Below are 13,093 nucleotides of genomic sequence, written 5' to 3' on the forward strand. Positions count from 1 at the left end.
CAATATGATGACTGTAAATACATTGATAATAGAAGTAATCTGGAAAAAGTCTACAAAGGGGTGTTGCTGTAGTTGGTGGGGGTAGTCTAATTTCTGGAAATATATACTTTTGTGTAGCATTTCAGTATTGGATAACTGCTATAAACCTTATAGTTCCCACATATGAAATTGTGCAGATGTTTAACTTTCAAATATTATTCCAATAGTATTCAATTTCTTGTGATAATTTGCAAAAAATAACTAAAATCCTGGGCGTGTGAGCCATTTCCACAATAAGGATGTACACATAAATAAGTATTTCTCTCAAGCTGCACTAGTTATGTAAAATTATTATAAGCAAATCTGTAAAAAAAAAATATATATATATATATATATATATATATATATATATATATAGTCAAAGATGAAGTAGGAGCACTCAAAAGGACTTTTTCGGTGATTTTAATGTGGTAAAAAAAGGTTTACAACCAAGTGTAACGCATATCAATCGACGTTTCGACCCCTAAGGGTCTTTTTCAAGATCTTGAAAAAGACCCTTAGGGGTCGAAACGTCGATTGATATGCGTTACACTTGGTTGTAAACCTTTTTTTACCACATTAAAATCACCGAAAAAGTCCTTTTGAGTGCTCCTACTTCATCTTTGACTATATATCTCAGACGCTGGTAGCACCTAAGGCAAGACAACTGAAAGTTTTTTAAGGGTGAGTGCCTGAATTATCGTTATTTTTATATATATATATATATATATATATATATTGCTGTTAGCCCTATATCCCCTGCAATACTGAGAAAGAAGTAACACCATTTATATAATTAATGACAGAGCCAATTTAATGCACGATATGTGGATTTAATTATACAGTACAGTGGAGTAAAGGATTTACTACAGAGATGTAAAACGTTTATACAGCATGGCTTGTGGTTAATACAGCAAGTGTGGACTTTGTAAATATATGTTTATGTAAACCTCTGAATTCTGATTTTGTGTCACAATGTGATTTATATAACACAGGGTTTAGGGTGGGACTTACAGCAGAGGCTTAATGAGGTGAAGCCCTGCTCTTTTCAACACCTAGCTATACTTCTGCTAGTCACAAAAACACAGATTCTTGGAAAAATTGACAGTCACCAAGGGGCTGATGATAAGAATAATTATTATTTTTAATTCATGCACTTTTTTATTTATGCATATTTTTCAATGCCTTAACTACATTGAACAAAATTATAAATGCAACACTTGTTTTTGCCCCCATTTTTCATGAGCCGGACTCAAAGATCTAAGACTTTTTCTATGTACACAAAAGGCCCATTTCTCTCAAATATTGTTCCCAAATCTGTCTAAATCTGTGATAGGGAGCACTTCTCCTTTGAGGAGATAATCCATCCACCTCACAGGTGTGGCATATCAAGATGCTGATTAGACAGCATGATTATTGCACAGGTGTGCCTTAGGCTGGCCACAATAAAAGGCCACTCTAAAATGTGCAGTTTTAATGTAATGCGAGGGTCCTTAGAGGTTCAAAACCAGTCAGTATCTGGTGTGACCACCATTTGCCTCACGCAGTGCAACACATCTCTTTTGCATAGAGTTGATCAGTTTGTTGATTGTGTGTGGAATGTTGGTCCACTCCTCTTCAATGGCTGTGCGAAGTTGCTGGATATTGGCAGGACCTGAAACACACTGTCGTATTTGCCGATCCAGAGCATCCCAAACATGCTCAATGGATGACATGTCCAGTGAGTATGCTGGCCATGCAAGAACTGGGATGTTTTCAGCTTCCAGGAATTGTGTACAGATCCTTGCAACATGGGGCCGCACATTATCATGCTGCAACATGAGGTGATGGTCGTGGATGAATGGCACAACAATGGGCCTCATGATCTCATCACGGTATCTCTGTGCATTCAAAATGCCATCAATAAAATGCACCTGTGTTTGTTGTCCATAAAATATGCCTACCCATACCATAACCCCACCGCCACCATGGGCCACTCGATCCACAACGTTGACATCAGCAAACCCTTCACCCACACAACGCTATACACACTGTCTGCCATCTGCCCTGTACAGTGAAAACCGGGATTCATCCGTGAAGAAAACACCTCTCCAAAGTGCCAGAAGCCATCGAATGTGAACATTTGCCCACTCAAGTCGGTTAAGACGATGAGCTGCAGTCGGTCGAGACCCCGATGAAGATGACAAGCATGCAGATGAGCTTGCCTGAGACGGTTTATGACTGTTTGTGCAGAAATTCTTTGTTTATGCAAACCGATTGTTGCAGCAGCTGTCCGGGTGGCTGGTCTCAGATGATCTTGGAGGTGAAGATGCTAGATGTGAAGGTCCTGGGCTGGTGTGGTTACATGTGGTCTGCATTTGTGAGGCCGGTTGGATGTACTGCCAAATTCTCTGAAACGCCTTTCAGACGGCTTGTGGTAGAGAAATGAACATTCAATTCACGGGCAACAGCTCTAGTGGACATTCCTGCAGTCAGCATGCCAATTGCATACATCCTCAAAACTTGTGACATCTGTAGCATTGTGCTGTGTGATAAAACTACACACTTTAGAGTGGCCTTTTATTGTGGCCAGCCTAAGGCACACCTGTGCAATAATCATGCTGTCTAATCAGCATCTTGATATGCCACACCTGTGAGGTGGATGGATTATCTCGGCAAAGGAGAAGTGCTCACTAACACAGATTTAGACAGATTTGTGAACAATATTTGTTCAGTGTATATAATAAATTACAAAAATCTGGGTTACAGAAGCCTGACTAAATTTGTGTTATTGAAGAAGCATTAATAATTGTATCCTCTTAAGCTTCAGTACAAAGCAACCAACATTCAGGGCCAGTGCAAGATTATTTTGCACCCTAGGGAAGACCAGCTATTTGCGCCCCCTTCAAAAAACAAAATTTGCCAACGTTGTGTTTCTCTTTCTTCTCCCAGCTTCTTTGTATGTCTCTTTCTCTTCTTTGTGCGCCTCTTTTTCCTCTTCCTTAACCCATCTCTTCCCAAACAGCACCTTAGTGGGTCTCTTTCTCCCCCTGCCTCTGTGTGCCTCTTCCCACAACCTCTTTGCGTGTCTCTAGCCCCTCTCCCTCACCCCCCAGCCCCTTTGTGTGCCTTTTTATCTTCCCAGCCCCTCTTTGTGTTACCCAGCCACTCTGCCTCTTTGTCCCTCCCAGCCCCTCTGTGTGTCTCTTTTTCCTCCCCAGCCCTCTGTGTGTCTTCCCCTCAAACCTCTGTGTGCATCTTCCCCTCAACCCTCTGTGTTTTCTCTGCCCCTCCATCCCTCTGTGTGCCTCTTCCCCTTCTCCATTCTACCTCTCTAGGCACTCCCAGCCCCTCCATGTGTCTCAGCCACTCCCAGCCCTTCCATGTGTCTCATTAACCCCCAAGATCCTCCATGTGTCTCAGTAACCCTCCGAGACCCTCGACATATCTTAGTAACCCCCCACCCCTCCATGTGTGTCAGTAACACTCCAAGCCTATCCATGCATCTCAGTAACCACCCCTGCCCCTTCATGCATTTCTGTAAACCTCCCAGCCCCTCCATGCATCTCTATTACCCCTCTCAACCTGTGCCTGCTCGCTTCCCTACTGTGTGTAGCGTGACTTAGCCCTGGACTGCACTAGAGTAGCTTTTCTTTCCTCTACTCAGACAGTCTGACAGGAAGCAGTTTGACGCTCCACTTCCTTTCAGACTGGGTAGAGGGAAGCCAGTCCCTCTACCTCAGTCCATGGTTCAGCCACACAACATACAGAGACCATCCCTAGGTGACTGCCTACTCCACCTAGTGGTTTCGCCGGCACTGCAAACAGTAAATATAAATATAAATACGTATAAAAATACCAGAACCCAATTTTGTTGATTGTATGGAATTCATATATTTTATTGGACACATTAAGCATAGCAGGATCACATTATAAAGACAAAACAAAAATTTTGTGCATAGAATGTTATTTAGGGACAAATCAGGACAAATTATAATTCAGTCTAGTAAATATACGAAATATATATACTGTTTAGATTTATATATTTGGCAAATAATTGCAGAATAAGTGCAGGGGGATTATTAGTATTAGAAATTATTAGTAATGACTTGTTCTGACAGAAGGCAAATGTGAACAATATAGTTACAATGTCAGACATCTTTCTCACTGTTTTTGAACTTCGTTTGTGAATGCATATTTGAAAATTCTGCAATAATGGGATGGCATATATCTAATATTGTTTGTGTGTGTCTGTCAGTGTGTGTAAGTAAAGTGCTGGCTCTCTATATCTCTAGATGTACATCTGTGGATTGTACACTCTCTCCAACACAACAGTTTACTTTGTCTCTTATATCTTGTTCTTTCGCAGCTTTAGTGTTGCTGTACTTATATCAGTACTCTGTATCTCTTTTCAACTGTGTGAGGCAGTTCTGATTTATCATTCCACATCATGGAATAAGGCAAATACTGTAGTTTACTTCTCCATTTTCTTTCCTCTGCCCTCAAAAGCAAGGAGTTGTTTCCTGGAAACAGATTATCCTCACTTGTATTTTTTATTATTTTGATTTATTTCTTAAAAGGACACTTAAGGCCCCAAAGAACTTTAATACTTTTTTAAAAATTTTTTTTATATATACACTCAACCATTGACAGCACTAAGTGATCAGAAATACATGGCAGCAATACTAGTTTGTCGATAGTTTTCTATAGTGTCTCTGACTGTCTAAGCCAGGGATAGGCAACCTTCGGCACTCCAGATGTTTTGAACTACATCTTCCATAATACTCTTACACCCATATTGCTGGCAAAGCATCATGGGAGGTGTAGTCCAAAACATCTGGAGTGCCGAAGGTTGCCTATGCCTGGTCTAAGTTGTGCACCTATACTGTTAAGGAAGTTTTCCTGGCATGAGGGGACATGGCTAAGTAGAAAGGCATCTAATGCAGCATTTTGCAAAATATTTATTATTTGTGCAAAAACTATAAATATTTGAGCATGCAAAAATATAGCATATTATTGAGACCAAAATCTACTAAATGCATTAAAAGTTGCATTGGTGGCCAAAGTGTCCCTTTAAGGAACTAAGACTTTTGAGAGTAACACAGTTACTGTATTTATGGTTAGAGAAGACATATATCGCACATAGACAGCGTGAAACTTCAGGTTACCAGTAGTGAGCCTATCAGGGAAAAATATCAGCAATTTTCTCCTAATTATTGAGTTATACAACTATTACCTCCTTTTATTTTTTTATTTTTTTGTTTAATTTATTTTTAATTACCAATGTGGCCTCTGAAAAAAGCAGGTGTGCTACTTTAAATTATATGTTCAAACAAGAACAGCTTTTTATTGTGCTGTGTTATCATAATAACGATGGCATAGTTTATAGTGAAAGTTCACTTTAGCAAATAGTTACCCATATTTATTTACATAACAGACAGAACTAAGCAGTGACAGACATCTGATGTAATTCAACAACTTAAAAAAATACAATAACATTGCTCATTGTTAAACCGCTCTTGGCTTTGACAAAGATTCAGATCAAATTCAGCAAACGGCCTTATATATTCCTTTGCATGTCTAATGGATGAACAACTGGATAGAGATAAACTGCAACAAAAGTCAGGCATGAGTACATTGAAGAAAATAAAAAAAAAATAAAAATATAATATACATATACAGTTAGGTCTGGAGACACAAGTCTTGTAATTTAGGATGTTTAACAAAATGAATTCAGTAATTGGACAATTGACTCAAAAGCTGTTTCATGGACAGGTGTGTGCTATCCTTTTGTTATTTCCTAATCAATTAAGAAGGTAAAACGTCTGGAGTTGATTTGAGGTGTGGCATTCACATTTGGAAGCTGTTGATATAAACCCACAACATGCGATCATCTCAATGCAAGTGAAACAGGCCTTCCTTAGCCTGCAGAAATAAAATAAAAAAATAATCAGAGAGATAGCAGAAACATTAGGAGTGATTAAATTAACGTTCTAAGAAAAATAGAATGCACTGGTGAGATCTGCAACACAGAAAGGCCTGGACGTCAATGGAAAACAACAGTGGTGCATCCTTTCCTTGTAAAAAGAAAATACCCGTTCGCAACATCCAACCAAGTGAAGAACACTCTCCAGGAGGTAGGCATGTCATTATCCAAGCCTACCATAAAGAGAAGACGTCACAAGAGCAAATATAGAGGGTTCACCACGAGGTGCAAACTATTTATAAGCCTCAAGAATAGAAAGGCCAGATTAGATTTTGCCAAAAGAACATCTTGAAAAGCCATCTCAGTTTTGGAACAGATTCTTTGGACATGTAAAACTAAGATCAATCTGTACCAGAATGACTGGAAGAAAAAAGTATGGAGAAGACTTGGAATGGCTCATGATCGGAAACATACCACATCATCTGTAAAACATGGAAGTAGTGTGATGGAATGGGCATGCATGATGTCCAATGGCACTGCTTTACTAGTGTTTATTGATGATGTGACAGAAGAAAGAAGCAGCCAGATTCTGAAGTGTATAGGCATATGTTGTCTGCTCAGATTCAGCCAAATAGAGTGAAGTTGATTGGATGGCTCTTTATTTACAGATGGACTATAACCCAAAACATCCTATGAAAGTGATTAAATATTCTGTAATGGCCAAGTCAACCACCTGATCTCAACTTGATTGAGCATGCATTTCACTTGCTGAAGATAAAACACAAGACAGAAAGACCCACGAACGAACAACTGAAGGAGGAAACCCAGTGTTTGGTAATGTCCATTTGTTCTAAACGTCAACCAGTCACTGCCTGTAAAGAATTCTTGACAATGTAATAAAAATTTACATTTTATTTATGATTGTGTTCATTTGTCCAATTGCATTTGATCCCCTGAAATAAGGGAACTGTGTATGAAAACGGTTGCAATTCCTAAATGTTTCATGTGATATTTTTGTTCAAACCCTTGAATTAAAGCTGAAAGTCTGCACTTCAATTGCATCCTGGTTGTTTCATTTGAAATCCACTGTGGTGGCGTAAATAGACAATTTCAGTGTCCAAATTGTTCCGTACCTATCTATAAGAGAGAGAGAGAGGGAGGGAGAGAGAGAGAGAGAGAGAGAGACGTAACAAGGAGTTCTAGTTAGCTGAGAACAAACTTGCAAAATGAATGATAAATAGTTTAGCTGAACAAAAATATCTTCAATTCCAAAGATGGAGATAACTTTGCAGCTCAGCTATTTTAGCCTAAACTTTGTTTGCAAGTTGATTTCAGCTCACATAACCAGGCATTTAACTACTTAATTACCAAGTTATCTTTATAAAAAGAAATAAGCATAATTAGCATAATGTTTATTTAATATATGGATAACATGCAATTATGTACATAGTTTGCTTCTAAAGGATACCATCAGTATTATTTACTAAAATGAGAATTGTCAGGAACTCTAAGTGAATTTAAGAATTATCTAAGTCAGCCATGCTTCCAGCTATTTTGGTATTAAACTTGATAACCCCTTAGCTGCTGGAGGAGAGCAAAGTTCAGAGCTGGCTAATGTAAATTATGTGCAAACTGGTGTCTCACACCTTAACTCACAACATGCTAGTACTAGGTAGACCGTGCACCCCACCCCCATATACAGCCCCATTGTCCCTGTCCTCCCTCCCTTTTGGCAATGGGGGAGTAATGTCACCCAAAGAGCATCATGCTGAGGGGAGAACTTGGACGAAGCAATGGAATGGAGGTAATTTTTAGTATTTTCTTTATTTTTTTACAGTTTGTCAGAAGGACCAAGGGTTACTCTTTTAAAAAAAAATCTTTTATTTGGTTGGAGTAACCTTTTAATCTTAGTAAATTGATTTTGGGGCACAGCTGCTGACCTTCTTACTTTGCACTTATTTTGCAATCTCCACTTTTCTTGCAGCTTTCATTTAGACAGCCCCTAAGGGCTTTAGACTAAAATAGATTCAATAATTTAATCTATTTTACATCTCGTACCAGTATTTTTTGCATGTATGAAAGGGCTCAGGCTGCAGAATAAATGTAAGTTTAATAGTGTTTTAAAGATTGTATTTGAAAAACAAAGGGGAACCAGTATTCCAGCATATCAAAGGACCCCTCCTAATAAAACAAAAAACAATAAATTATACATAACACCATTTCTATTAAGGCGTGTACGTGGTCTGCAAGAATCTCTAGATAGGTGGTATGTGTCAAGTAGCATCCACATGATGCTTCCACTGTCTTGCCTTCTTCCCATAGTGCATCCTGCTGCCCTCTCTTCCCCCGGTGAACGATGCACACAGCCATCCACCTGATCTAAAACAAAATGTGATTCATCAGACCAAGCAAATTCTTCCATTGCTCCACGGTCCAGTTCTGATGCTCACATTTAGGGCTGAGACAATTTTCAGTTGATATTTTCTAGTAGGAAAAAATGGCAGTTATTGATACCAACTACTGAAAAGTTCTCTAACTAAGATCCTTTTTAAGGTTGGCTGTGTTTGCCCACCATTTGTAATTTCCCTTCAATTGCTCCACAATTAGTGGTTTAGTGAGGAATAAACCTATTTTGTTTTTTTCCCCTTGATTTGCAAAGGTGTCACTACGATTCTAAATTTTAATTAAAATAATTGAATTTAATTTCAGTGGTTGATTACTTCTGGTAACTTTATCATCACAGATATTTTTCAATCAATGAAGGAATTATATCTTTCTGCATGTGTCATTCTAGTATGGATTTTATTTTATATTTTATACTAATTTCTTTTGAGATATTTCAATGAAATACTTACTTGTCATTGTTTTTGAGAGGAAGTCTCTTTACTGACCTGTAGCAAAGACAAAACAAGTGATATTTTAAAGAAACAAAAAAGATCTTACTGTACTGAAATTCCTATTATTTCTGAATATTGTTTCATGCATGATCACTCCCTGTTTCTTTTAATATGACCCCAACCAAAGCCTATTCATTTTAACATAACCACCACCCATGGGAGGGAGCTGCGGGGGCAATTGATTGTCCCATCCAGTTATTATAGTAGTAGCCCCCAACCACTGCATTTTGGCGGAGGCTAGGAAGGGCTGTTTAGTATCCCCAAGTTAAATTTTAGAGCCCCCACTAGCCACACATGACTGTTCTGTTATGTTTTTTTTATAGACACCGCACCCACTAGCCACTGTGGGATTTGGGGGGTGGACAGTGACCTGTTCACCCTGCATAATTGAATTTTAAGCCCCCCACTGGATGACCATGGTTGGGTTAAGGGGTCTCCCCAGGTATTTTTCCGGTCGCATCCCTATATGATGGATCCATTCATAGGGACTAGTTCCTACTTTTTAAAAACAGTGAGCAGCTGAAGGCTATTAGTAGACATGCTCCCACCCAGGGAATGGGTGGAGGTGTAAATAAGGTATTACACCTCCATTGTACTAATATAGGGTTTTTAAACCCCATAGGCTTTCTTATTATTATTACTTTTAACATTGTAATGTGTGGGTTGCCTAGCAAGTACCGGGGAGCTACCATGTTATTAACATTGCACTTTTAAAGTGTTTCTTCCAAAATTATTGCATTTACAAAATTAATCTGAACCTAACTGCCATATGGACGAAACCAACATTTTTATTCAGAATAACCAGATCGATAAGTCTGCACAAGTCTTTAAATTGCCTTTTTCGATAAACAAATCAAACCACTAGTAGTAAATGTAATTGATCATGGACACACAAAAATGAATGATATCTAATTCTGACCCAACTCTGCCCAGATGAACGAGAACTGAGCATAACAAAATGCAGGTCCTATGACCAAGTGCCTCTTTTCCATAGAATAACCATAATACATTTTCAACACCCTATATCTTCCATTTTCACCAAGCTAAACTTCCACTAGTATGATCTGCACAGTACAAAGGAGCATCCATAGAGATTTGTTTATGCCTACATGCCACAACTTCAGTGCCAGCATGACCAATGTCTCGTTTCCTCCTCTAATCACTTGTAAATGCCTCCAAGGATATCATACATACTTATCATAGTATGGCTGGCTGCTCTCATCCAGATAGTGCAGTCCACCAGGAAATATCCCACTGGGGTAGCCTGAGCATTGAGAATACCAAAAGTTTGGTAAACTAGCCCATACCAAAATCCAAACAATGCTGGACCCTACAGCCTCATTGCTCGATTCTTTGCCATTTAGGAGTTAAATCACTTTGTTTATGCAGGCCTAGTCACACCTCCATGCATGCAATCTGCACACCATTCCTAAACATTTCCTGTAAAGTAATTTATAAGATAAAACTTTATTCCACAGTTTGTTAAATTTAGAATGTATCTCCTGCACTGTTAATATCCTGCTAGATCTTGCAGTACCCTCCTGTGTGTGATTAAAAAGTTACATTTACAGAGCAGGAGATAAAAAAATGTTTTAAAGTAAGTTAACAAGTGATTGAAAACCATATTTGTATGCAGGCTGTGTGAGTTACAGCCAGGTAGGTGTGGCTAGGGCTGCATAAACAGAAACAAAAGTGATTTAACTCCTAAGTGGCAAAGTATTAAGCAGTGAAACAGTCTGTCACTTCCTCCAAGCTAACAAAGACCGAGAAATGTGGGAGTGACAGAAGAAGACAAAGAAAAGGGGGAGAGCGAACAACTACAGCCAGCCTCCAACGCTACATACAAACACACCCCTACATTGCCTCACACATACATCAAACAAAAACATACTTACATAAGAACACACAAACACTGTTCAGTGGTAAATACAACCCTAAAAAGATGGGCAAATGGTACATAACAGCTGTCAAAGCATTGTGGAAGATTTATGGAGAAACCTCTCTGTGTTGGTTCCACCACAGCATATGCAGCTCACTGTTACTTCTTTCCAAGATGTGCTATGTTATTCCGTTTGTGGCCTCCTATTCAGTGTTATACCACATAGGTCTCCTGTCTTCTCTAACTAAACAGTAATTTCCTGCCAAAACAAACCAAATGGTCGAAGAAGATTCTAATTCACTATGTTTGCATTTTGTATGGGCTCAAGTGTCACAGTCTATGCCAAGAGTGATAATATATTTTTATTTACTGCTTAAACTATTGTGCCCTTCAATTATTGCACAATATTTCACCATCACAACCAGAAATCATGATATTAACTTTTTGCAATTATAAAAACATTTTCAACTTCCTTCCTTTACATTTTGCTTAGAAGTCTATATTTAAGTATAAGGTTAATGCAATTTTACAGTTTTGTGGCTTAAAATTGGTTGTTAAGCAACATGACTGAGTGTATTGTTTGAAAAGAGAGTGGTGTGCTTTTTCCACGGTTACATTTAATGGGAAGTACAGAATATGTCATAGCTTTCATAATAACTCAGAGTGCCATTAAAAGCAATTAGCACCAGTGAGATGCACTGCAGGCATTTCGTTTTGAATCTGTCCCAGTAAACTGAAGATGATTAATTACTCATTAATTGTGAATAAGTATTATACTTCATACTTCAAAATATCTGCCTCTCTTACAGAGCCAATAGATTTTGCTAGAACAATAATGACCAACTTTGCATCAATACAATAATATGTGTATATCCCTGCTTTCAAACTTGAGGGTCTATTTTTTTTTTTGTAGAGTGACAGCTACTTGTGCTTACTGAGTTATAGAACATTTCCCGTAATCATCAACAGAATAAAAGTGAATAAATAGAGCCGTAGTATAATTACAACGCATTTCACCATTAAGGCTTTCTCAAGGGACCTGTCAATTGAGAAAACCTTATTGGTGAAACGCATTGCGACTATACTACTGTTTTATATATTCACTTTTATTATGTTGATGGTTACGGGAAATGTTCTACAACTCAGTAAGCACAAGTAACTGTTACTCTACAAAAAAAAAAAAAATACACCCACCCACGCTGTCTTCATTGAGAATGTAAGTACATTTATTTTACCTAAAATTACATTACTGTATACAGAGAGCACTATTCTGTTTTTTTAATTTATTTTTTGCTTTATTTGCATATGTCACAATCAAAATCCACAAAGATAACTTCCAGCTATATCCTTTGAGTGGGGATTGTACCGCTTCATGTTGTTGTGATTTGCATTGTTATTTACCTAAATATTTTTTGTGGTTTTTTTTTTACCACATATTTTATGTATCTAGGTCTGTTATTTTTACCAGCTAGGCACAATGTGTTATCTTTGATCTTATTATACCACAGATAGTTTACTCATTAAACAATGATTTGTGATGCATTGTAAACCAAATTTAAATATTTAGGTCAAAATATAAATTCTCCACATCAGCTATTATCACAGCTGAGCTATTTAACCCCTTAACGACGAGTGACGGACGAGGTCCGTCACTCAGGGGATTGCCATAACGATGAGTGACGGACCTTGTCCGTCACCCATTAAAATTAACCCCAGATCGTCACAATCGCGGCGATCGCGGGGTTAATGGTGCTCCGGTCTGCCTCTGTATTAGAGGCAGACTGGGAGCACCGACTCGCGCTGTCCCAGCACATGTGCCCGCTCTGACAGCATGTCAGAGCGAGCACATGTGCTGTGTATACTCACCTTCCGCCTCCCTGCACTCAGTGATCCTGCCCCCTGTGGAAAAAGAAATAAAGTTTAATTAAAATCCCACCCCCCTTTACCCATTTTAATAAAAAATTAACCCCTTCCCTGCCAATTGATCACTGACTACAGTGATCAATTGGCAGGGATTACATTTTACTATGATCTGATTTTTATTTAACCCCTGAGGGTTAATTCTTTTTTTTTTCACCCTCATGGGTTAAATTTATTTTATTAATTAATTTAAATATTTTAAAATTATAAATTTAGCTGACTGGGGAGGGTGGAAGTTAGTGGGTAATTGGGGGATTTAGTGTTAGGCTAACTAGGGGTTAACGTTAAAAAAAGTTTTAAAATAAGCTTTAAAAAGTTAAAAAATGAAGTTAAAAAAAAGTTTTAATAACGTTTAAGTAAATTTTTTTTACAAATAAACCCTACTGAGTCCAAATTAAAATTAACCCCTTCCCTGCCAGCCGATCACTGCCTACAGTAATCAAAATACAGATCACAGTATAATACTGTGATCTA

General features: G+C 38.2%; 1 protein-coding gene across 4 annotated transcripts in view; it reads right to left on the reverse strand.

Annotated features, from left to right (window-relative positions):
• RELL2 (RELT like 2) overlaps positions 1-13,093 on the reverse strand; it is a 435,084-nt gene that overhangs the window by 351,828 nt on the left and 70,163 nt on the right. For 2 of the 4 annotated variants that reach the window (XM_063447925.1, XM_063447926.1), the window contains 2 exons: positions 8,779-8,814; positions 6,649-7,060 (listed from right to left, as the gene is read on the reverse strand). In XM_063447925.1, coding sequence (XP_063303995.1) covers positions 8,782-8,814 — 33 coding nt within the window. In that variant the 3' untranslated portion in view covers positions 6,649-7,060; positions 8,779-8,781. Of the gene's footprint in view, positions 1-6,648; positions 7,061-8,774; positions 8,815-13,093 lie in introns of those variants that run through there. The other 2 variants (XM_063447924.1, XM_063447923.1) reach the window with 2 other exon arrangements.

This window comes from Pelobates fuscus, chromosome 3 (genome assembly GCF_036172605.1).
Source record: "Pelobates fuscus isolate aPelFus1 chromosome 3, aPelFus1.pri, whole genome shotgun sequence".
Classification (NCBI taxonomy): domain Eukaryota; kingdom Metazoa; phylum Chordata; class Amphibia; order Anura; family Pelobatidae; genus Pelobates; species Pelobates fuscus.